General features: G+C 40.5%; 1 protein-coding gene across 7 annotated transcripts in view; it reads left to right on the top strand.

Annotated features, from left to right (window-relative positions):
• The window catches only part of B3GLCT (beta 3-glucosyltransferase), a 168,801-nt gene that overhangs the window by 56,478 nt on the left and 85,114 nt on the right, over positions 1-27,209 (top strand). For 5 of the 7 annotated variants that reach the window (XM_061628461.1, XM_061628463.1, XM_061628462.1 and 2 more), the window contains 3 exons: positions 5,382-5,440; positions 11,721-11,760; positions 17,262-17,371. In XM_061628461.1, the coding sequence (XP_061484445.1) occupies positions 5,382-5,440; positions 11,721-11,760; positions 17,262-17,371 (209 nt within the window). Of the gene's footprint in view, positions 1-5,381; positions 5,441-11,720; positions 11,761-17,261; positions 17,372-27,209 lie in introns of those variants that run through there. The other 2 variants (XM_061628465.1, XM_061628464.1) reach the window with 2 other exon arrangements.

Below are 27,209 nucleotides of genomic sequence, written 5' to 3'. Positions count from 1 at the left end.
ACCCAGACCACTAGAATATGTGGAGGGGGATGTAAGATCATTGAAAGTTACTACTCTGCTTTCTTGATCTGCCTCCTTCAGTGCTGAAATTGTTTGATAGGCAACAGCAGGAACTTACGCAGAACATATCCAAAGATGCTTTTTATCCTCATGGAGAGCTTTCAGAACTTAACAAGTGCTTCCTACTTATTTATAATATTTAATATGTTGATAAATGTAAAGGATTCAAACTTAAAATGGTTAATTCCCCAAAGATATATTCTGCATAAGTCAGTACATCCCTTATTCCTGGACTTGGTTCTCAGTATCTTAAATTTATCACCATTGTTAATCTTCAGGGTGAGTTGCCCCATGCATGCAATCCCATCCAAACACTGCAAGTTAATATAGTGTAGAATCAAACACTTCTCGATGCTCCTTCTCTCAATGCATGGGGTTGTATCACCTGAGATTATTGGCCATGCCCTCCTGGTGGATGCAATCTGAAGACTGCATTCAGTAGTCAAAAAGGATGAGCTCTCAGGAGGGAAGAAATGAGAAGAGCAGGTAATTTTTTTTTATCAAAGCAGAGGGTAGAAATCAACCAATCTGTATTTCTGTGTAGAATTTTACATGGATAGGCTACCTTCAGAGATTCCATTTCCAGAGATTCCATTTCCATATGGAAGAGGTAGAGAAAGAGCACAAGGTGGATGGTGAGGGCACGTTTGCCCCAGTTTCTCTCCATGCAAAGGGACAGGTATAAAAACACAAGAAGAGCTCTGTTGCATCAGACCAAAGGTCCCCTCTGGTCCAGCATCCTGTTCTCACAGTAGTCAACTAAATGCCTGTGGGAAACCCATAAGCAGGACCGGAATGCAATAGCACTCTTCTCCACTTGTGATTCCCAGCAACTGGTATACAGAGGCATACTGCCTACAACAGTGCAGGTAGAACATAGCCATTTATGACTGTTTTATTTATATACAGGCTTACAAAAGATTCTCAGCATAAAACCACACTCAAATCTATTACAGAATTGAAGCCTATGGGAAGCCCAAAATAAGAGAATTATGTAAAACTCTTAGATGTTTTTGACTGATTTGTTATCTAAACATACTTCATTTTATACCTGAAGCTCAAAAGCAGATTAGAGGTAAGCATCATAACCAAACTACAAAATCCAATATAATTGACACAAGTTACCTTAAAAAAAGGAAGATATACTAATTAGAAAACACTGCCTATGGAGCCATATCCTAGCCATCTTTCTAGAACCTAGTAGAAAATGAACTTGATGGGCTTCTTGGGGAAGCTAATTCCATTCCATAAGTCAAGAACCAGTACCCTATTCCTGGATATGGCCACTCATACGCAGGTGCACTCTCATCAGGCCTGCTCTGATGATCTGAAAGCAAGTGGGGGTAATTACAGGAAACTGCATTTTCTGAAAGCAAGTGGGGGTAATTATAGGAAACTGCATTTTGAGAGCATGTATTGTGTCCACCAGGGTGGTTCATGACAGATGCTCTTGGAGGTCACTGATTCATAGGGTCGCCATAAGTCGTAGTCGACTTGGAGGCACATAACAACAACAACAACAATTGTGTCCACAAAGGAAACCACAGACCTGAACTTACAAGATCTGAACAGGGTGGTTCATGACAGATGCTGTTGGAGGTCACTGATTCATTGGGTCACCATAAGTCGTAATCGACTTGAAGGCACATAACAACAACATTGTGTCTGATGATCAATGCAAAAGCAATCGGGGGGGCAACTAGAAGATAGTGAATTTGGGGAACTGAATCATTGCTGTAATATATGTTCCCGTCCTCAGAGATCTGTAGTATATATATTGTTATGGGTTTGGGGTTGAGATGGATGATTTCTCTGAGTCCACTTCCAGCCTCTGATTTGGAACCCTGCACCTGGAGATGAGAAACCCGCTTTGCTGGCCAGATGAGCCCCCTTTGTTAGTCTAATATAGAGTGGCCAGGGGAGTTAATCTGTCAAGTGCTCATTAACTGGCGAATGAGCCAGAAAGATCCTATTATTGAAACTCTTCAAGAGAGGGCCCCCCCTCGGGGCCTAAGAGAGGCTTGTGTTTTTAGTGTAGACATGGAAAAGGCTGGGAACTGGAGGCAGGCAGAGAGGCTGGCTCTCTGCACCATGCCTTTAGGGTACCTCCTGTAGGCCTGATGGAAAATGCAAGATCTATTGGACTGCTGATGCTTTAAACCCCTCCATCTTAAGCTCAGGTTGGAATGTGTGTAAAGAAAGAAACCCTATTTCATAACGACACCACAGTCTCCACTGACCTTTCCAAGGACACCAAACCCCTAGGTAAGCACAGGGACCCCTGGAAATCTCTCACCACTTGGAAATTGGGGTGGTGTACAACAGTATCTTGCTCTGAAAATTGCAATTGATAGCCTTATCCTCCATGAATCCTCCAAGTTGGTGACCATCACTTTCTCCTGTGGGAGCAAATTCTATAATTCAGCTATGCACTGTTTGAAGAAGTACTGTCTTTTGTCTCTCCTGAGTTTTCCAACATTCAGCTTCATTGGAAGATGATGATTGGAAGAAAAGACAGATTGCAAAAATATATAGATATCCACACTTGAACACTAAGGCAATTTTGTAAGTTAGTTAGGTGTTGTGTGAAACAGTACTTATGTTTTTTCAGAAGTATTGCTGATGGATGTCCTTGGGTAACCCTGAGTTCTAGTTCTAGTTTTATCATGCTCCGCTTTTGTCATACTTTTTCTAAACTAAAAAAACTCCAAATGTTTCCACGTTTTCTTCTAGGAAAAGTATTTCAACAAAAATAATCAAAATGTTGATCTTTTCTATGCCTTTCTAACGCTGTGATATCCTTTTTGTGATTGGATAACCAGAGCTAAATACAATATTCCAAACGATACATTGTGATATCAGCAGTTTAATCTTTTGTTCTTCTCCTAGTGATTCATAGGCATGAAGTTTACATTTTTATTGTCACCACAGAGTTTATATTTTCAGTAAGGTGTCAATTCACCATAGTCATAACCAGCTCAGACCATTTTAAGTTTGAAATACTTTAAATTTAATTTTTTGCCCAAGTGTGCACTACTTTTAACTTGATTATATTTAATCATTTACCATTTTGTTGTTTATTCCTCCAGTTTGGAGAAATCCTGTTGGAGGCAGTATGCTTCTGAATACCAATTGCTGGAAATAGCAGAAGTGAGAGTGCCATTGCACTCAGGTTCTGCTTGTGGACTTCCCAAAGACATCTGGGTGACCTCTGTGAGAACAGAATGCGGGACTAGATGGGCCACTGGCTCTTCTTATGTTCTTAAATAAAAATTGATGTAAGGTAGTGGTTGAGAAATTGAGCTGCAGTTCAAGTCCCCGTTCAAATCTTGCCTTTGCCATGAACTCAGTAGGTGGTGTTATGCAAGCCACTCTTTCAGCCTCAGCCCCTACATCTGCAATATAGAAGATAATAATATTGACTGACTATTGGGTTGTAAGGATTACAGCTAAATAATGCATGTAAAGTGCTTTGAATACGTGAAAGCGCTCTCCCAAGACGGCTGCTGCTGCTATTATTATTATTATTATCATAATCATAATCATCATCATTATTATCATTATTATTATTATTATTATTATTGAAATGACTGCCAGAGGATGTGGTAATGGGCATTTTATATGGAATGACATCCAACATTAGTCATATTCAGTAGACTTAAGTCAATTAATTTAAATTAGTCTATTCAAAATATGACTTATGCTGGCTATCACCTATGGTAGGAGTGAGGAACCTCCAGCCCATGGGCCACATTTTACCTGTCATGGGTCCCTATTTAACCCATGAGGCTGTTTCCTCCCAAAATGATGTTGTGTCAGGTGTGAGGCAGGTAGAGGCACAGCTGGATTGGTTGGAAAAGACTGGGAAACTTGATTGTGTGGCATACTCCTGCAGAAAGCAGAGTTGAAGACATCACCCATCACCCAACTGGTGGTGAGTTCAACCTTACTGGAACTGCTGTGTGGGGAAGTCAGTCACGCAGGTGAACCCTACAGAAAGTGGTTTTGCCAGCCCAGAGCTCAGCACTTGGGAAGCACTGCATGAGGGGCTTTGACAGATGAGGTGTCAAAATGACATCAGGTGATGAACAGGTGGGTTGTCCCACCCACTTGGCAAAGTTGGTATGTGGGTGTAGAGACAGACAACAATCTGTCCCACTGGGCCAGAAAGTTCCCCCACCCCTGTCCTATGGCTTTTAAAAAGGATTGGATAAATTCATGGGAGGGCATTGTTTGTCATGACAGTCAAAAGGTATATCCAGGTTCAAAGGTAGTAGGCTTCTGAATATTAGATGTTGGAGACATGCAGTGGGGGAAGGGCTGTTGGTTTCATGTACTATGTGGAGACTTCCTGGAGGTATCTGACCACTGCTGGAATCAAAATGTAAGGCTACATGGTCCTTTGGTCCCATCCATCAGAGTTCTTCTTAAGTCTGGTGGTCCTTAGATCCTTGAATGGATCAACCTTTAGCTCAGACAGACAGCTTCCACATCTTTGTTGCTACTTAAGACATGAGCCCAAACTGATTCCTACCTATGTAAGTGATGCCATTTCTATCCCTACATATAGGCAAGCCGTTTCTTCCCCCTTTAACATATGCCCTAATATTGTCATTTCCTAGAACAGATGTGCCACCTGTCCCCAGCTTAATCTATTTTAATTTTTGCTAGATGACAAACCTATTTTCAAGATATGCGAGATAGTGTTAGCCTAGTATAGTTTCTGACCTGTAACTATGTACTTTTAACTATGACAATTTGGTTTGCATGACCTTGATGAATTAGTGGCATTTCTGCTGGTGTTAACAGTTTGCACCCTGGAAAAATGGCACTCTCTCAGAGTTTAACAGTATCATGGCTGGCCCTGTTTCAGGAAAACTGGAGCATGAACTCATCACCCTGGATTTGAAGGAGGTCTTCTTTAATAATGGCAAACTTTAACCTAAGGGTAAAGAGGAATTCAGATCTCCCATATGCTACCACATTGTTTAGTGAACTGAAGTGCTAGAGTGTCCAGATGTTATTTTTGTATAGGATTTATTTTGACTTGGAGCCAAAATAAATTGGCTCCACATCAAAGAATGATTTTCTGTCCAGAGATGCATGAGAGTAAAATTGTCAGACTACAGTAAATGATACTACTGTTGAAAACAGCAGAATTATCTTGTAGCTGAATAAGATTATTACAGGTGTTCTGTGCATTTAAGATATGCTATTATCTAAATTGCTTCTTACAAATCCTATTTAGACAATTTGTCAAATTGAAAATGAGATACCATTTTGAGAAATAAGTAGACAACCTTTTTCCTCCTGTTTTCCAGCTTTAGCTCTAAATGTTGCTGCTGAAGATGCAAAGGACTCAACTGAACTGCTGTCGCAGGTACTACATTTTGTGTTGCAGCTCCAGAAAGCCATTTGCACCTTTGGAGGAGGTCTTGTCCACAAAATTTGTCACGCCTTGTCAAATAAAAGTCTCCCTGAAATTAAAGAAAAATGTATAGCAGCTCTGCTTGGTGGATTGTGTCCTGCATATTGTTTTATAAACTGCCTTGTTATCTGCTTCCATTGTGGTATAAGTAACCTCTCTAAATCAGGGGTAGCAAAGGTTCAGAGTTCCTTAAGAAAGGTTCACCTTGCCCATATTGTACTGTAATGTTATTGTGTCACGTATTGTGTACAGAGCTTGCTACGTCAATTGAATGGGAGCTTTCATCAAAAACTCTTTTCATCATCATAGCGCAGAATAGGTGGTGTTTTTCTTCTTTTTTCAGATATATCTGTATAATGTAGGTTCAAGTTAGGTTATGGTCCCACTTAGCTCGAAAAGGCTAAAAAATGCATATGGTGTCTCATTCTCATGCATATGGTTTCTCATTGCTCACAGATCTGCAACAAAATCAATTTGCCTTCAAGATTCACCCACCCTAGTTTCCCTCTCTAGGATACACACCTTAACGTGGTGAGGGGGTTTGAGAGTGTTGCAGAAGCTGAGAGCAATGCCGTCAGGAGTCTAGACCAAGAGGCTAGACTCCCAGCAGGGGCACCCAAGGCGGAATGGTCAAAGCTGAGACACCAGACTAAGATGCATCCAGAGGAAGGCAATGGTAAACCACCTCTGAATATCTCTTACCACGAAAACCCTATGAACAGAGTATCCAAAATGCAACACGAGATAGTGCTGGAAGATGAGACCCTCAGGTCAGAAGGCACTCACATTGCTACTGGGGAAGAACAAAGGACAAGTACGAGTAGCGCTGTGACTAGTGACGCAGCTGAGTCAAAGCCAAAAGGAAGCCCAGAGGCTGATGCACACAGATGCAAAAGGAGAGCCCAGAGTTGTATGATGCACACAATAGGAACATGGAATGTGAGAAGCATGAACCAGGGAAAGTCAGAAATTGTCAAGCAAGAGATGGAACATATCAACATTACAATACTTGGTGTGAGTGAATTAAAATGGACGGGAATGGGACATTTTCAGTCAGGCAACTACAAATATTTTATGCAGGAAATGAGAAATTTTAAGAAACAGGGTTGCTTTAATAGTGAGAAGCAATATAGCAAAAACAATTAAGAGCTATAACACAAGGTATGAGCGAGTGATATCAATGAGATTTAACAGGAAATCTATTAACCATCATCCAAGTCTACACTCCAATGGCAAATGCAGAAGAAGTGGAATTGGAGAGATTTTATGCAGAAGTACAGGAAGAAATTGATCACACACCAAAACAAGATGTGCTGATAATCATGGGGGACTGGAATGCGTAAGTAGGGAACAGAGAACTATCTATGGTGCGGCCGCATTTGGAATACTGTGTACAGTTCTGGTCGCCTCATCTCAAAAAGGATATTATAGAGTTGGAAAAGGTTCAGAAGAGGGCAACCAGAATGATCAAGGGGATGGAGCGACTCCCTTACGAGGAAAGGTTGCAGCATTTGGGGCTTTTTAGTTTAGAGAAAAGGCGGGTCAGAGGAGACATGATAGAAGTGTATAAAATTATGCATGGCATTGAGAAAGTGGATAGAGAAAAGTTCTTCTCCCTCTCTCATAATACTAGAACTCGTGGACATTCAAAGAAGCTGAATGTTAGAAGATTCAGGACAGACAAAAGGAAGTACTTCTTTACTCAGCGCATAGTTAAACTATGGAATTTGCTCCCACAAGATGCAGTAATGGCCACCAGCTTGGACGGCTTTAAAAGAAGATTAGACAAATTCATGGAGGACAGGGCTATCAATGGCTACTAGCCATGATGGCTGTGCTCTGCCACCCTAGTCAGAGGCAGCATGCTTCTGAAAACCAGTTGCCGGAAGCCTCAGGAGGGGAGAGTGTTCTTGCACTCAGGTCCTGCTTGCGGGCTTCCCCCAGGCACCTGGTTGGCCACTGTGAGAACAGGATGCTAGACTAGATGGGCCACTGGCCTGATCCAGCAGGCTCTTCTTATGTTCTTATGAATTGTGGAAAAATGGGGCTTAGGAGAAAGACTTATCGAATTCTGTGAAGCCAATGATTTGTTTCTTGCAGACACATTTTTTCAACAACTGAAAAGACGACTGTACACGTGGACATCAACAAATGATCAATATAGGAATCAAATTGATTATATAATTAGTAGCAGAAGATGGAGAAGTTCCATACATTCTGCTAAAACAAGACCAGGAGCAGACTGTGGTACAGATCATGAACTGGTCATATCAAAAACCAGAGTAAAGCTAAACTACAAAGCACTCATAATGCCAAAATACCATTTAAATAACATCCCAGAAGCATATAAAGATCAAATAAGGAACAGATTTGAGGCTTTAAATTTAGTTGACAGAGAACCAGAAGACCTATGGACTGAAGTCAGACATTATCAGGGAAGAACACAAAAAAACAGTACCTCTCATTAAAAAGAGAGAAAGACCTCAATGGATGACTGATGAAACTTTTAAAATGGTTAAAGGGAAGGAAAGGAAAAGTAGATAGAAACATTGTTAGAACCCTAAATGCAACAATACAGCGACTAGTATGTAGGGACAAAGAGAACTATTACAATAGTTATTGTATAGAAATAGAAGAGGACAACAAAAAGGGAAGAACAAGAGCCCTATTCCAAAAGATTAGAGAAATTAAAAGGAAATTTAAACCAAGAGTAGGGATGTTGAATAATCAACAGGGGAACACACTGACTGACCGAGATGAAATAAAAGGAAGATGGAAGCAATACACTGAATAACTCTATAGAAGAGATGCCAGGATGACAGAATCATTCATGGAGGAACTATATGACTAAGAACCAGAAATTTTAGAATGTGAGGTGAAAGCTGGTCTTAAAATACTTGGAAGAAACAAATCTCCAGGAAAAGATGGCATACCAATAGAGTTGCTACAAGCTACTGAGACTGAATCTGTCCAAATTTTGACGAAATTTGTCAAGAAATATGGAAAACTAAACAATGACCCACAGACTGGAAGGGTTCAATATATATCCCAATTCCAAAGAAAGGAGATCCTAGGGAATGCAGTAATTGGCCAACTATTGTCTTAATATCCCAAAGAAGTAAAGTAATGCTCAAGATTGTACAACAAAGGCTCTTACCATATGTGGACCGAGAAATGCCAGATGTCCAAGCTGGATTCAGAAAGGGAAGAGGCACCAGAGATCATATTGCAAACATACATTGGATAAAGGAACAGACCAAGGAATTTCAGAAGAAAATCACTCTGGGCTTTTAGATTACAGCAAAGCCTTTGATTGTGTAGATCATGAAAAACTATGGAATGCTTTAAAAGAAATAGGGGTGCCACAGCATCTGATTGTCCTGATGTGCAACCTATACTCTGGACAAGAGGCTACTGTAAGGACAGCATATGGAGAAACCGATTGGTTCCCCATCAGGAAGGGTGTGAGACGGGTGTATTTTATCACCCTATTTGTTTAATCTATATGCAGAACATACACAGAAATCAGGGTTGGGCCAAGATGGAGGAGGTGTGAAAATTGGAAATTAATAATGAATTATAGAAATAATTTAAGATATGCAGACGATACCATACTACTAGCAGAAACCAGTAATGATTTGAAACTAATGCTGATGAAAGTTAAAGAGGAAAGCACAGAAGCAGGACTACAGCTGAACGTCAAGAAGACTAAAGTAATGAAAACAGAAGATTATGTAACTTTAAAGTTGACAACGAGGGCATTAAACTTGTCAAGGATTACCAATACCATGGCACAGTCATTAACCAAAATGGAGACAATAGTCAAGAAATCAGAAGGAGGCTAGGACTGGGGAGGGCAGCTATGAGAGAACTAGGAAAGGTCCTCAAATGCAAAGATGTATCACTGAACACCAAAGTCAGGATCATTCAGACCATGGTATTATGGATGTGAAAGTTGGACAGTGAAAAAAGCGGATAAGAGAAAAATCAACTCATTTGAAATGTGGTGTTGGAGGAGAGCTTTGCGCATACCATGGACTGCGAAAAAGACAAATGATTGGGTTTTAGAACAAATTAAACGAGAACTATCACTAGATGCTAAAATGATGAAACTGAGGTTATCATACTTTGGACACATAATGAGAAGATATGGTTCACTAGAAAAGACCATAATGCTGGGAAAAACAGAAGGGAGTAGAAAAAGAGGAAGGCCAAACAAGAGATGGATTGATTCCATAAAGGAAGTTCTGAACAGGGTGGTTCACAACAGATGGTTTTGGAGGTCGCTGATTCATGGAGTTGCCATAAGTCATGATTGACTTGAAGGCACATAACAACAGCAACAGTTGCAATAACCCATTCATTTTTTCTGATTGTAAAGGCTTCATCAACATCCTAGTCCCATAAGCTGTATAGTGGGGATTGTAGACACCTCTTTCTGCTAAAGATTTTAGCGTTTACACTTTCAAAAGAGGCTTTAGTCTCACCATGAAGTACTGGTGTATTGGTTTTCATGGGGCATTCTTATTACACCTTTGCATGCTTTGTATCATTGAGATATTTGAAGATGCCTGGGACCTCTCATTTAGCGTTTGGAGCTGCAAGGAAAGGAAGAATGAAAGAAAAAAGCAGAATGGTCATGGATCAGCAAAAGAGATTTCGCTAATTTGGTTTGGTTGGGTTCATAGGCCCTGCTTAAGTATTGGGGTGTATTTGTATAACTTCCTTAGGACAAAGACTTGGACTCCTTGATCCATCGGGGTTCTCCAAATGCTGATTCTGTGTATGGAATTCAGGAAAATGCTTCCCCATGACTTTTACTACACAATCAGTTTGTCGCTGCAACCTATAGACAATCCTGACAAGCACACACCATTTCAGTTTGTTTAGTGGCTGCTGAGTATTAGCTGAGATATTTTTAGATCGTGGTTTCCTGGGTGATGGTACTGTGAACTCTTTGCTCTTAAGCACAAAGCTTAAATTCTGACACAAATGTACATAACATAGAATTACTGGGTTTTATTTCTGACTCTGCAGCAATCTTTCTTCATATTTATTTGGGTTGCAATATAATTTAGATTTTAGGCTTTTCCTGAGATTAATATCTTCATTAAATATTAAGTTCATTAAAGATCACATATGAGTATGACACTTCCAAGTTTGTGTCTTTTTTAGTAATCTACAGTAATTCTTTATTATTTTGTGGCTTTTTTAGGGATTTGGTCCAAATTGATTGTACCAAGCAACATTTTAGAGTGGTAGCACTGATAATGCGTTTATCTAATTAAATTTCTAATAAACCAAAATTAAATAATTTAAACTCAGTTTTATATTATATAAGCTCAGTTAAGCATAGAATAACATAATGTAGCAACTAAAATGTGAGTAAGGAATTAAAATTTTAACCTTAGCCAGAAACTCATTAGGTGATAATAAGTAAGGTTTTATTCTCTGGCCTTGTTCGCCTCTAATGGTACATCAGAATTGAACAAATTTTGGTTTATCAGGAACAGGCAAGTGTGCTAGTGCATGCTACTCAAATTGTGCCTGCACTCTTCTTCCCTTGCTGTTCCAGGAGAAGGTAGAGCACTGGTTTAGGATTAACATGCAAACTGGCATTCATAGTTTCTTTCTCTTGAAAAAAACCGATTGGAGAGAAACATATCATGAGTGCTAGTTCACATGTGATGCTAAACCAGTGCTCTGGTTTGTTTCCTTCTGGCATAGCAAGGGGAGGAGGGGCCAGCGTTTCCCAACTAGTGGGCCACCAGATGTTGTTGGACCACAATTTCCATCTTTCCTGACCATTGGCAATCCTGGCTGAGGCTGATGGGAGTTGTGGTCCAACAACATCTGGTGGCCCACTAGTTGGGAAGGGCTGGGCCAGGTGTCATTTGGGTAGCATGCACCAATACACTTGCTTGTTCCCAATAACCCATAGTTTGTTTAACTGTATTACCACTGCATGTAAAGTTCCAGCCCTTCATTTACAAGATAGGGATAGTTATACTGGCCTTATCTTTACAGGACTTTTGTTTGGATTATTGAGACCATTCATGTGAAACTTGTTAAAACGCTTGAAGTGTGCTATATAAATGCTGATGACACACAGCTATTTTTTGTATTCTTGTGATAGCCTAGTTATCAAGTTTTAAGCAAACATTCATCACATTTGATTGTAATGCTTTGGTTGCATGTATGCAGATATATTGTTTGCATTTTCTTAATACAGGCATCAGAAAAAAGTGGAAACTCAACTAAAATAGCCAAGGGTAAGTAAGCCTTTTCAGTATTTCAGTCTGTAGTAAGCCTATTAGACTGGGAAATGTATCTGTGGGGTCCTACATTATTTTTGAGTTACAATCCTACCTCTGGTGGTTTTCTGCGTTGGAACCTGTATACTACATATAGCCACTGTGACTATTCATTTTAAAAAGTGTTTGTCTAATTCCCTTTTACAGCTAGTTGCCTTTTATCAGGACAGACTATTTTTATATCTAGCCTAGTATTGTCTACACTGACTGACAGAAGCAAATTAATCCATTTAGTTCTTCAGACCCTCAAGGTGATTTGTGTAGAATTCACAATTAATCAGTCATTTTGCCACCTTCTTTAATCATAAGATTATTTTTAATGGATTTTGGCAAGTGTTGGTTTGTTTATTAGCATGAACGCTGACATAGATAAGAAATACAGCAAACATTGCAGGTATGATACTCTGAAAATATGTTGTGATCCAGAGATAGCCAATTGGTGTCTTCCGGAAGTTGGGGACAGCAGCTCTCATCAGCCCTAATCACCATGGCTAATGGTCAGAGATGACGGGAATTGTAGTACAAAACACTGGGAGGTCACAGCATTGGCGACCACAATAATTGCTTTCAAAAAACTTTTTCCTAAGAAGCCAACTGGATTACTTTTGATTTCTATAGGAAACATGCAGAACTGAGTCTACCAGTTATTTGAAATGTAATATTATATTAGAAGATCAGTTTCGGGGCAGTTTAAGTTTTAAACAAACCAGAAACCTTCTAGAAAGGCTCCTCAAGTCTATTTCTGGCATGAGAATTATAAATGTTGAGGTTCATGTTTGCCAACATGCAACTCTAATGTATCTAAATTGTTTTGAAGTAAATTTCCTGTATTAAAAAGTATAGTAATATTTTAATTTCATGTGCATCTTTGTGACTTTAAAACTGTACATTAACAACTAAAAAAAATTGTATTTATGACTGTGAAAGTGTTTCTCTTGCCAGTGTGGAAGAGCCAATGCATCAGAGTTTTGCCACATTTGTACAATACAGTTTCCTTCCCTGAGTCCTTGTGAATAGAGTAGGCTACAAATGTTAATAGAAACCTTGACTGTTTCATTAGCCATTGAAGCCACTGTTTAATAAACTGCTAATTTTAGTTCTGTTAGTTTTAATTTTTGTATTATGCTTTTAAGTTGTAAACTGCTTTGTGAGTTAGCTTTGAAAAGCAGTATATAATACTGTAATTTCTGTGTTGCAATCAAGTATTTTTTCCATTGTTGCTAAGAAATTTTTTAAAAGATTACAATAAAGTGGTGAGGATAATGAGGAAAAATCTTCACATTTGAAATTCAACACAATATTACAGGAATTATGAAAAAAAAGAGCAGATTAACTGAAGTACAGCTGCACTTCTCACTCAGTTTCACAAAAGCTACAAATATATGCTCAGTGAGAAAAAGGGTTCACATCTTAAAATCTAAGCAAAGAAAATCCTGTATTTACATTTCGAGCTTTACACACACTCTCTCTCACACCAGTTTGATACAATAAGCAATATAGACACTTGTATGCAATAGCATTCATAGCTACATTGACTTTAAGATCTCTGTGCTGCTAGCCGTGCTCAAACAACAAGCTAGAGTAGCTAATAATATATCACTACACAACTTTTAAATTAGAAGATTTTTTATTCAACATATTTGCAAATTATGGTGTATCAGAACAGCCAGTGATTAACAGGCACCTATGAACCAGTGAGGAGATGGGTCATTGTAAGAAATTCCAATTGATTCTGTTATGTATGCTCAGTAGAGCATCAGATTGTGAGAACACTGTGTGAACTCCTTTTACATCTATGAGACAAATTTAGATTTAAGAACATAAGAACATAAGAAGAGCCTGCTGGATCAGGCCAGTGGCCCATCTAGTCCAGCATCCTGTTCTCACAGTGGCCAACCAGGTGCCTGGGGGAAGCCCGCAAGCAGGACCTGAGTGCAAGAACACTCTCCCCTCCTGAGGCTTCCGGCAACTGGTTTTCAGAAGCATGCTGCCTCTGACTAGGGTGGCAGAGCACAGCCATCATGGCTAGTAGCCATTGATAGCCCTGTCCTCCATGAATTTGTCTAATCTTCTTTTAAAGCCATTCAAGCTGGTGGCCATTACTGCATCTTGTGGGAGCAAATTCCATAGTTTAACTATGCGCTGAGTAAAGAAGTACTTCCTTTTGTCTGTCCTGAATCTTCCAACATTCAGCTTCTTTGGATGTCCCCGAGTTCTAGTATTATGAGAGAGGGAGAAGAACTTTTCTCTATCCACTTTCTCAATGCCATGCATAATTTTATACACTTCTATCATGTCTCCTCTGACCCGCCTTTTCTCTAAACTAAAAAGCCCCAAATGCTGCAACCTTTCCTCGTAAGGGAGTCGCTCCATCCCCTTGATCATTCTGGTTGCCCTCTTCTGAACCTTTTCCAACTCTATAATATCCTTCTTGAGATGAGGCGACCAGAACTGTACACAGTATTCCAAATGCGGCCGCACCATAGATTTATACAATGGCATTATGATATCAGCTGTTTTATTTTCAATACCTTTCCTAATTATCGCTAGCATGGAATTTGCCTTTTTTACAGCTGCCGCACACTGGGTCGACATTTTCATCGTGCTGTCCACTACAACCCCGAGGTCTCTCTCCTGGTCGGTCACCGCCAGTTCAGACCCCATGAGCGTATATGTGAAATTCAGATTTTTTGCTCCAATATGCATAATTTTACACTTGTTTATATTGAATTGCATTTGCCATTTTTCCGCCCATTCACTCAGTTTGGAGAGGTCTTTTTGGAGCTCTTTGCAATCCCTTTTTGTTTTAACAACCCTGAACAATTTAGTGTCATCAGCAAACTTGGCCACTTGACTGCTCACTCCTAATTCTAGGTCATTAATGAACAAGTTGAAAAGTACAGGTCCCAATACCGATCCTTGAGGGACTCCACTTTCTACAGCCCTCCATTGGGAGAACTGTCCGTTTATTCCTACTCTCTGCTTTCTGCTTCTTCACCAATTTCTTATCCACAAGAGGACCTCTCCTCTTCTTCCATGACTGCTAAGCTTCCTCAGAAGTCTTTGGTGAGGTACCTTGTCAAACGCTTTTTGAAAGTCTAAGTACACTATGTCCACTGGATCACCTCTATCTATATGCTTGTTGACACTCTCAAAGAATTCTAATAGGTTACTGAGACAGGACTTTCCCTTGCAGAAGCCATGCTGGCTCTGCTTCAGCAAGGCTTGTTCTTCTATGTGCTTAGTTAATCTAGCTTTAATAATACTTTCTACCAGTTTTCCAGGGACAGAAGTTAAGCTAACTGGCCTGTAATTTCCGGGATCCCCTCTGGATCCCTTTTTGAAGATTGGCGTTACATTTGCCACTTTCCAGTCCTCAGGCACGGAGGAGGACCCAAGGGACAAGTTACATATTTTAGTTAGCAGATCAGCAATTTCACATTTGAGTTCTTTGAGAACTCTCGGGTGGATGCCATCCGGGCCCGGTGATTTGTCAGTTTTTATATTGTCCATTAAGCTTAGAACTTCCTCTCTCGTTACCACTATTAGTCTCAGTTCCTCAGAATCCCTTCCTGCAAATGTTAGTTCAGGTTCAGGGATCTGCCCTATATCTTCCACTGTGAAGACAGATGCAAAGAATTCATTTAGCTTCTCTGCAATCTCCTTATCGTTCTTTAGTACACCTTTGACTCCCTTATCATCCAAGGGTCCAATTGTCTCCCTAGATGGTCTCCTGCTTTGAATGTATTTATAGAATTTTTTGTTGTTGGTTTTTATGTTCTTAGCAATGTGCTCCTCAAATTCTTTTTTAGCATCCCTTATTGTCTTCTTGCATTTCTTTTGCCAGAGTTTGTGTTCTTTTTTATTTTCTTCATTTGGACAAGACTTCCATTTTTTGAAGGGAGACTTTTTGCCTCTAAGAGCTTCCTTGACTTTGCTCGTTAACCATGCTGGCATCTTCTTGGCCCTGGCGGTACCTTTTCTGATCTGCGGTATGCACTCCAGTTGAGCTTCTAATATAGTGTTTTTAAACAACTTCCAAGCATTTTCGAGTGATGTGACCCTCTGGACTTTGTTTTTCAGCTTTCTTTTTACCAATCCCCTCATTTTTGTGAAGTTTCCTCTTTTGAAGTCAAATGTGACCGTGTTGGATTTTCTTGGCAATTGGCCAGTTACATGTATGTTTAATTTAATAGCACTGTGGTCACTGCTCCCAATCGGTTCAACAACACATCTCGCACCAGGTCCCGGTCCCCACTGAGGATTAAGTCCAGGGTTGCCGTCCCTCTGGTCGGTTCCATGACCAACTGGTCTAGGGAATAGTCATTTAGAATATCTAGAAACTTTGCTTCTTTGTCATGACTGGAACACATATGCGGCCAGTCTATGTCCGGGTAGTTGAAGTCACCCATTACTACCACATTTCCTAGTTTGGATGCTTCCTCAATTTCATATCTCATCTCAAGGTCTCCCTGAGCATTTTGATCAGGGGGACGATAGATTGTTCCCAGTATTAAGTCCCTCCTGGGGCATGGTATCACCACCCACAACGATTCTGTGGAGGAGTCTGCCTCTTTTGGGGTTTCGAGCTTGCTGGATTCAATGCCTTCTTTCACGTATAGAGCGACTCCGCCACCAATACGTCCTTCCCTGTCCTTCCGATATAGTTTATATCCAGGGATAACCGTATCCCACTGGTTTTCTCCATTCCACCAGGTCTCCGTTATGCTCACTATATCAATGCTCTCCTCTAAGACCAAGCACTCCAGTTCTCCCATCTTGGTTCGCAGGCTCCTAGCATTAGCGTACAGGCACTTGTAAGCAGTGTCTCTCTTCAAGTGTCTTTGGCACTTGTGGTTAGGCCTGTGGTAATTTTGCTCTTCTGAATTTATATCCTGTGCCCCTGCTCTCACAATGCCTACTTCTAGGCCTACCCCTTTTAAAATTTCATCATTTCTTTGGTTTTTATCCCAGGGGGGAGGTTTATTCCGAACCGGACCTTTCTCAGCTCCTGTCGGGTTTCCCTCCTCATTTGTTTTTACTGGGGCTTAATGCATCCTCTGCAGAAATGGCTGACTGATGGAAACTGTTTGCTTTAGGTTAAAGTGTAATTGCTTTTAGTCTCAATATAGAAACAATTTTTGAATTGAATTGAATTTGAAGCACACCTTCAGTGACCTATTTACGCTTTTGCTGAGGCTTATTTTTCACACAACGTGAATTGAAATCACTGTGACAAGCTAATGAACATTTTCAGTCTAGTTCAAGGATAAATGAAACAATACTGTCCTTACATTGAAAACTTTCCTTTCATGTCTCCACAGGTTTTATTAGGGTCAACAGATCCTTATTTAATTATTTGGTTGCTTTTTTTAAAAAAAAGTATGCTATTTGCAATAGCACTGATATTCACTGGCTTTTGTTTGCTTTAATTATTATTACTTATTTTTGATTCACAGAACTAAAAGAAATAGTGTTTGTCATCCAGAGTCAAAGGAATTCTTTTCATTTGAAGAAAGCAGATGACCTAAAACAAAGTATTTTCAAACAGGCTGCAGTTCTTGGAAAGGTATGAATATATATGGTGGTAAATCTATTGCCTCTATCTAAAAAAATCATGTTTCAATTATAGTTCTAGAATATGTTAAATACATTTTATCCATTTTGTCAAAGCATGAACAGAATTTCCTTGTTTCAGAAACCTTCCAAGGGTTGATTCTACACCACATTCTACTCCATTTATCTTGCAATTTTACATGTTGAATTTCTATAACTAATAAGAAATGGCATGTAATGAAGTTTGCCTCTGCCACATTTTCTATTCCTTTGGTTTCTTTGAATCTTTCCCCCCGTTAGGGCACACCCAGGGACATTTAAACATGGGTAGTGTCCAGTAATATGTACAATAGCACTAACATTTCTTTTACTTAATAGAAAGGTCCCAACTTGTTAGCACAGATACTATGGTATATCGTTTCCTGTTCATATACAGGTGCAGAGATCTTTTAAAAATGTGTTTTTTTAGTGAAAATGTGTATGCGTGTGCACATCCTTCACCTTTAAGCAAAACGAAGACTGTTCTAGGATTGGAGGGGGAAATGGCTTAATTATGCATGGTGCCAGCTTTAAAGCCTAATCACTTTGCTTGTGTTTATCTAGTTCCTCATTATAAACCATCTCCTTTTTAAAATAGGCACCATGGGTTGTACTGAAGGCTGCTGTTCTGCTCGAACAACAGACGTCTATTTGTGCAACAGAATTTCTCCCTCCTCTCCCCTGAAGCCCCCCCATATCTCCAAATCTGCTCAAGGTTTGGAGGAGTCTCTGGAGCAGATTTTGAGGTGCATAGGGAGATGAAGAGGCAGTACCGTTGAGTGAGCAGAACACTATTTGCATAGCTTTGGATACAATCCTGTATTTATATCTTTTTTTCCCCTGTTGTCAAGGAAAAAGGTCTACAAGAATGAAATAAAAGCTTTGTTTCTTGGGCCTGGATCTGTAATGTAATGATTTAAGACATTACCTTTCAAACCAAGAGGTTCTGAGTTCTGTTCCTACAGTGTATCACCTCCTTTTTTTCCAGTTGTATTCTTGATACAGTCTTAAACATAACGTACATGTTACTTTTCCCAAATTGGCCACTGGCTACAATCAATGTAAATGAAATCAATTAACAAGGGTTTTCTTTCCTCTCCCTGCCCCTTCATCCTCCTCTGCCTGCTCCAAATCTCCTTTACAGGGTGTCCAATCCCCCCCCGAGTAGATTTTAGGGGAATGTGGGGATTGAAGGGGGGAGGAGAGGATGGAGAAGTCCTGCTGGACAGACACCATTGGATATTGCCCAATAATTATTTTGAATAGAAATGTTTTGGGGGAAAGAAAACAAGGTTTGTATACAGGAGGACTAGAACTTGGAAGAATACACATTTTAAAATTAAAAATGTATTAAGAATGGTGGAGAAAGAGTAAGCCTTGGGAGGAAAGAAAGTGATATACAGTGTGGTTAGAACTTACGAGTTTCTAGTTTAAAAGCAATGTCTTAAAAAATTGCACTGAGCTGCAGATCTGGTGATAATGTTTTTTTAATTTATTGTGGGCCAGAAGTGGGCAACCTTTTTCCCATCAAGGGTTGCATTCTGTCCGTAGTAATTTCTTGGGGCCCACATACTGGTGGTAGGTGAGGCTAAAGCCACACCACATTGTTTCTCCCTCTCTTTTTATCTCTTATGAATCTCAAGGGAGAAAGAGGGAAACAGTGTGAAGTGGTGATGATCTTGACTTAAGATCATCACTACCCAAATTATTCCTCTCTTTCTCACACACCCCATCCCGCTATTCATTGATACGCACACACACGCATTCATTCCATTCTCTCTCCCCACCACCACCCCATACTATGGTTTCAGTAAAGAAAGCACAATTTTGCCCTCATTTTACTTCCACGTGACCCAGTTGCTTCCCAATATTCCTTTCCAACAATCCAGCTACTCCCGCTGCTGCCAGGAGACAGAGAGAGAAGCAGGCAGGTGCACACTTGAACTCAGAGGTGCAATCAAGGAGTGTGGTTGCTAGAGCATCCTTCAAAAGGATGCTACACTGCTCCAACCACAGCGCTCTGTAGTTGGACCTCCAAGATGGACCAGCAGAGCCTGCTTGCTTCTGTCATTCTCCTGGAAGGAGTGGGATCTTTGGAAAGGAACTGGATTGCTAGGGGACAGGGGAGAGACAAAAGTTCTTTTGGCAGTGACTGGATCTCTGGAAAGGAAGTGGATCTCTTGGGAGGTAGGAAGGAACAGAAGACACTGTTGTTCATAGCGTTGAGGGTTACATAAAACAAAACAAGGCAGTGGGCCACATGCAGCCTAGCTCTGTTGTCACTGAAGAAAGCATACAAATGGTTTTTGAAGGAATGGGGAGCTCTTTGCTGTGGAATAACACAAAAGCTATCAAGTGCAGAAGTTTCTGTTAGATTGATGTGACTGTGCACATTGCTTGTTCAAACAAACAAACAAACAAACAAATGCCCAGATATCATCAAATTAAGAAAATTAAAATATCCTCAGTTTAAGAAAAGTAATGAAAAGCTGCAGCAACAGCACACTGCATATGTGCCCTGACATACTCTGGAGCTTTAAGCAAGAAGATTGGTGGGAAGCAAACACATCGGTGTTTTGAAACCAGGACAAAGTAAATGGGAACTGCTAAATTTGTAAGTGAGGGAGAGATAGTCAGAGGGAGGGAAGTTATGAAGCATCTCTAGCTATGTGAAATTTTCTGAGATAATATATTCATGCTCCCTGTATAGTCAGAAAAAATGTTCAGCTGTTTAATAGCACTGTGGGTTCTTCATCTTGATTTACACACATTTCAGTATAACATATGTGAAACAAAAAGCTTTTCGTGTGGGTAGAAGATGATTAAAAATAAAAGAAAAATCATATTGAACAAGTAATTTATTGCTTCAATTTATTAAGTCGATTGTTACATAGACTTCATACATACTATTGTGCATCATATTGAACTCCTGTATTCTTTCCTGGTAAGCCAGTGATTCCCAAAATGTGGGGCAGACTCCTTTGTGGGAGAGGTGTGGAACACCTGGAGGAGCAAGGAATAGCATCCTGAGGCAGGTGAGGCCTTCCTCCTACTAGCAACGAAGACACAGTTGCGTTGAATGGCCCCTAGCAAAAGGTCTTAATGAATCCACTTAACATTTGTGGTGGGGATTGACCTGCCATTTGCCTCCTCATCCCAGCCTGATTTGGGAAGAACTGTTTTGCTTCTAATAACAGTATGTCTGTATGCTTACCAACAGAAGAGTTAGTTGTTGCTGGGGTGTGGGGCTGAGAAGGGGGACCTGTGTTTAAGTGCATTTGAGAAATACTGCATTAAGCAATGGAAAGATGTCTATTTTGTAACCTTTAAAATGCTTCTAAAACACTTAGCTTTTGTTTCCAGTAGGGTTTTTTTTTTGCATTCTACCTTCATTTTGCATTGAAGAATGTTTTAAAATGTGGAGTCCCACAGGGGTCAGTTCTGTCCCCCATGCTTTTCAACATCTATATGAAGCCATTGGGTGCGGTCATCAGGAGGTTTGGAGTGCGTTGCCATCAGTACGCTGATGACACGCAGCTCTACTTCTCCTTTTCATCTTCTTCAGGTGAGGCTGTCAATGTGCTGAACCGTTGCCTGGCTGCAATAATGGACTGGATGGGAGCTAACAAACTGAGGCTCAATCCAGACAAGACTGAGATGCTGCTTGTGGGTGGTTTCTCTGACCAGATAGTGGATATACATCCTGTCCTGGATGGGGTTACACTCCCCCTAAAGGAACAGGTTCGTAGTTTGGGAGTTATTTTAGATCCTTCCTTGTCACTTGAGGCTCAAGTAGCCTCGGTGGCACGGAATGCGTTCTACCAACTTCGATTGGTAGCCCAGCTACGTCCCTATCTGAGCAGGGAAGACCTAACATCAGTGGTACATGCTCTGGTAACCTTGTGATTGGATTACTGCAATGCGCTCTACGTAGGGCTACCTTTGAAGACAGTTCGGAAGCTGCAGCTCGTGCAAAACGCAGCGGCAAGACTGATAACAAAGACCAAGCGGTCCGAACACATAACACCTGTTCTGGCTCGCTTGCACTGGCTGCCAATATGCTTCCGGGCCAGATTCAAAGTGTTGGTTTTGACTTATAAAGCCTTACACGGTGCGGGACCACAATATCTGCTGGAACGCCTCTCCCGATATGAACCCGCTCGTACACTACGCTCCACATCGAAGGCCCTCCTCCAAGTTCCGACTCAGAGAGAGGCTTGGAGGGTGGTAACAAGAACTAGGGCCTTCTCGGTGGTGGCCGGCTGAACTGTGGAATAGTCTCTCTGATGAGGTGTGCTTGGCGCCAACTTTGCTGTCTTTTCGGCGCAAAGTTAAAACCTTCCTCTTTTCTAAGGCATTTTAATCTAATTTTAATCTTAATTTCGTTTTAAACTTGTTATAACTGATTTTAGATTTTCATTTTTTTTATATGTGTTCTTGTTTTATTATGATGGGTTTTATTGTATGTATTTGTATTTTTGCTGTACACCGCCCAGAGAGCTGTGCTAGTCGGGCGGTATAAAAATCTAACAAATAAAATAAAATAAAATAAAATAAATAAATAAATAAAATAATTCCAGGTGTGCAAAGCCTTATGATAATGAAGATTTGGGCTTTAAAAAACTCTTAACTGAAATTACTTTTGTTCAGAATTTTAAGATCAAATTATGTAGAACTTTTAAAGAAATCTAATATGAAATAATTTAAGCATGGTGCAGGTTGCTTCCATGTTAAAGAATCGGATTTTTGACTTGTCTTAATCTGCAGTTCTTCAATTCTTGTAATTTCTGTATCCACATTAATATTCAATAAGATGACATGTAAGGTATACTAGCTACAAGCTCCTAAAACATGTATTTGCAGTCTTTCAGTTTATGATCAATATATTTTATTTATTTGGCACATTTATATCCTGTATTCATTGATCTCTCAGTGGTGTAATTGAGAGATTTTTCCAGGTGGTCTCCTAGCCAGGCATTTGCTAGATGTAGATTGCTTAATTTCAGCAAAGTAGCTGCATCCTGTGCCCTCAGACCAAGTGGGTCTTGGTTGCTGCTCCTGCTATAATGAGTTCCAGGCCTTGGTTAACTACAAGTCCAGCTGTGTTAGATGTTGCAGATTTCTTTACAGTATGTCAGAGTTAAAAGTTCAAAGGAAAACCAATTGTCTTTCAGACAAACTAAAAAACAACAAGCAGTACACTTTGTGTGTTTTTTAAAAAGTATAAAAAGATAGCCATACATCAAAGTATAGCCGTTGCATGAGCATCAACAGTGGGCAACCTCCGGTCTGCAGGCCTCCCCATTTGGCCTAAGAGGCTGTTTCAACCAAGCCATGCCAAACTGCCCTTTAAATAAAATTGTGGCTGGGCCAAAAAGGGGGTTGCTGGTGCTGCTTATCAGCAGTGCCAGCAAAGCCCTGTGCATAGCACCCCCACCCCTCTATGGAAGCGCGTTGAACAGGTGATTGTCGGTACATGTAGAGTGCGGTGTGCAGAGCTGTGATGGCATGGCTTTCAGCTGATAGTTGGGGTGTCAAAGCTCTGAGCAGGGCTCTCTGCAAGTACTAATGATCAGTTGTTCAGTGCTTGCAGAAAGCCCTGTACTTGGTTCCCTTTAAGTACTGACAATCAGTTGGTCTTCAGTTCTTACAGGGAGCCCCCACACTGTGCTTTGAAGCTTTGACTCCCAGCTGATACTTGGGGCTTCAAAGTGCTGCAGGGTTCACCTGACAGCATTGTGATATCAGGTGATTGACAGATGGACAGCTCCCACGGGGGATGAAGGGAATTGATTCCAGCCCTATGGCCAAATCCAGTTCCCCACCCTTGCATTAGATAATGTTGTTGAGTTTTATGAAAAGATCAAATGTTGCATGGATGGATTCCTTTTAGCATATGGGAACCAATGCTCAATAAAAATCTTTGTTATGCCATAAAGTACATGAAATCAGGATGCCAACAGGATTTTCTGGGCCCAATACACTGTATGTGGATGAGCCCTCCAACCCACTAACAAATGAGGACACAGATTTACATAAAATTTGCATATGACTTGTGTCATATACAAAGTTGTGTCCTCTATTGCAGTAGGAGTGGCAGGCCCAAAAATAAATCAGTGGCTGCACACATACTAAATGCCTGACAGGCAGAATGTCAACGGGTAACCCTTTCCCCATAATTGTATTTCCTTATTAGAAAAGGCTTTACCTGTTGAATTTCTGCTGCCACACAGCTGTTAAAGGCACAAGAACCCTGCTTTCTCTCCAGTGCCAACCCCATGCTACCATCTTGTACTTGTACCTGTGCCAATCCTGTAACTGGGAGTAAACCCAATTAAATACAAACAGTTACTTCTGAGTGGGCATGTATACTGTTGTATTATAACTTAATTATTCACTGAATTCTTAATGAGTGCTTGGCCTTTATCTCCTGCACACCAGGAGACATGCCCAAGCCTTTTTCACATTTTGCATGTGCCATTTTGGAGATGAGGGGTTCTTGGACATACACCCACATTTATTATGTAATAGTATTTGCAGAAAATAATTTCTAGGGAGTAACTGATCTCAGAGGAACCCATCACAGGGAAGATGCATAATTGGTTGCTGGGAAAAAAGAAAGGACTAACTATAGAGATTCCACTAGAAAATGAGGCAGAAGCAGGAAAAGTGCACTAAAGGGAAGAGAAAAACAGGTCTTTAGAACCCCAGGGATTCCTATTGCCTTGTATCCAGACAACTCACTTATCAATCACCACTCTGACTTTATTCATTGGCTAAAAACACTGCAAGGTAGGCTGGCTTATGTCATGTAAATCACGTAGAAGGTACTTACACATTTTGCTTCATAACTTTCTCTCTAGGAGGGCTAGACACTTTTTAAATAAAAGCTCAGAGTCTGGACCCCTGCTGACCGAAGATCAGTATATCAGTAGCCCCAGTACTTGCCTCTTGGCAGCCCTGCATGAAATGGCTATGTAAATTTGTCCACGAGAGTGAATCTGCACAAAAATCTTTGGGCCGGCATTGAAGTTTTAATGGCTTTTCAGACCCTGATTCTGCTTAACTGACACAGTGTGTTTTTTATTCATTACAGCAGGAAAATGTCAAGTCAGAATCTATATATAAATAGCTCATTAAGCAAGCTTTCCCCATCCTGGACCTGTCCAGATGTTTTTGACTACAACTCCCACCATCCCTAGTCAGCATGCCTCAACCATGTTGGCGAAGGCTGCACTAAGCAGGCATTACTGGAATGAAACACTTTTGACTTGCCTGATGATGGCTAGAGAAAGTACCAGCTCATCTAAGGCAGTGCTGCTCATGCTCAAGGTTTGCATTTTGGTCCTGGTGGAAGACAGCTTTGGCCAGAGATGCCTGACATAGAAGAATGTGTTCATTTCAGGAGTGGAATTTAACAGGGAGTCCACTGAGTAGTCAAAAGAAAGAGTGATGGGTGTATGGTCAGGTTTTAGCGCAAAATACTCCTTTTAATTTCACTGTTCTCCTAAATTAATAATGTAAAACTTAACAAGGGTACCACTAGATGTCAGTATTATGTACAGTTTTAAAAGCAGTTGTAATTTTTGCTATATAACTTTTATGCAAATTATTTTTTTTCCAAATGAAAAGTTAAGTACGACACTGGAACTTGCTCCTCTGTATTTTAACCCCTGAACTGTTTTGTGTCTGTTGAATTCTAGGGCTAATTATATATTTATTATTTTGTATATTTTTATCCCATCTTTGTTTCAAAGGAGCTCAGAATGGTATGCATACATGGCTCTCTTACACCTCACCCCAATTTTATTCTCTGAACATCCCTGTAAGATAGGTTAGGCAAAAAGATAGCAACTAGTCCAAGGTCATCCAACGAATTTGTGAGAGGTTCCACCCTCACACTATGGATTCCAAGGGTCATCAGAGCCTCAGGAATTCTCTTGCCTTCAGGAAACAGCTGGTGAACTCTTCCCTCATATGAGTTTAGAGCCCTTATCTTTGGAGCCACTCTCGGAACACTTTATTTAAGCAGTCAGGCTCCTTTGGAAGGAAGGGGGTGGGATGTAAAGTCAATAAATAATAAATTCCCCATTAATCCCTCTACAATCAGGTGTGTGAGCAGCTTCTCCCTTCTGTTAACCCTTTCCTTCCTTGCCTCACCACTAGGCTAGCCCTAGAAGTGCTGGGTTTTCCTTCCTCCCATTCTGTGTGATAAGTCGCTCTAGCAAGGCTTGTCCATAGCCTAGCTCTTTACTCATTTCTTTTTCTGTTGTCCTTTCTCTGTCCTTGCTCCCTCCCTCCTTGCAGCCCCCTCTAAATGTGCTGCCCATCACGGCTTTATTGTCTGGCTGGGTGAGCATCTCTCCTTTTCCAGCAGGGCCTCTTCTGGTGTGTTTGGCTCAGCTACGCAGCTGACTGTCAAGTACTGCAGACTGCATGTGTTGGGAGCTGTTACACCAGCTGCTTCTAACAGAAGTATATAACTGACTGGGGATTTGAACCTGGGTCTCCCTGGTTGTAGTCTGGCACAGTATCTATTATAGTACACTAAACAGATATAACAAAATTGGAAAACATTAAGTCCAAGGGCCATCTTCGTCCCCTGCCCCTCTGGGGCTTCCCCCCCTTTGTAATTTTTCCCAGCCCATGCACAGCTGCTATAGGGCAACCTACTCATGGATTACTCTTTTAGGAGTCAAAGCCTTGGATAAATATGGCCATTAGGCCTCACATTGCCCATTCCAGGCAATAACCATTTTTTCTACTTGTGCTTGGAAAACTTTGGTTGTTTGATCTTTTAATTCTATCAGTTTGCTACTAGAAATGTGTATCTTGCTCTATGTGGACTCAGCCCAGAGCTTTTTTTACATTTTTTTTTCTTTTAATGTCCTGACCTTCTCTGGATTCAACAGCAAACTGCATTCCTTTTCTTGTGGCATCCTTGTGGGTATATGGAGTCCCTGACACTGGTAGGATGGTGTTCACCAGAGAGATGTTCAACTTAAATATGTGTTTTTTCCATATTTAATTCATTCACATATTACCTTTATATAGTGCCCTTCAACCAATCAGTTGCCAGGTTGGGTTTAAATGAATACAAAATTACACATCAACAGACACAAAAAGACCAGCAATAAAACAGCATATTTCATACTTTAAATGGAGAATGTAAAAGGTCCAGACAAATAAAACACAAAGAAACCCACACCCTCCTTACACCCTATAGCCTCCCTGAAAAGGGATCGTCAAATGTCCCTCCTCCTCCCCCCCACAACAAAGAAAAATCTATAGCTGAAAGCCATTATAATTAAAATGCAAATTCATGGTTAAGATTGGTAAGAGGTTAAAATGAAAACAGCAGTCATTATGATACAATTATATTAATGCAATGGCATTCCCATGTTTTAGGCTATTATGTGCATTTCTGGTCACTCTAGCACTGAAGTTATGTCCAGAAAAGGGCATCTTAACTTAATTGGGAGCAGGCTTGTGGAGGTGGTTAGAGGAGTATCCTAATAGGTTATGGTGGACCATCCCATTCTTTATCTCACAGGATCGTTTCGAGGTTAAAATGCCACTCTTAGCACCTTGGAAGAAGAGCCGGATACAAATGAAGCAAGTAAAGATATGGAAAATAAGCAATAATAACCATTAAAAATTGCTGGGAGGGTGGTCAAATTACAAGATACAGGCATACCCCGCTTAACGTTGCTTCACTTAATGTTGCCACACTATAACGTACATGCTCCATACATCCCCATACCCCGCTTAATGTTTGCGTGCTTCGCAATAACCTACATTTTATTAGCATG

This window comes from Rhineura floridana, chromosome 5 (assembly GCF_030035675.1).
Source record: "Rhineura floridana isolate rRhiFlo1 chromosome 5, rRhiFlo1.hap2, whole genome shotgun sequence".
In the NCBI taxonomy this organism is placed as follows: Eukaryota; Metazoa; Chordata; class Lepidosauria; order Squamata; family Rhineuridae; genus Rhineura; species Rhineura floridana.
Note: the sequence above shows the minus strand (reverse complement) of the source record. Positions and strands in the feature narration are given on the sequence as shown.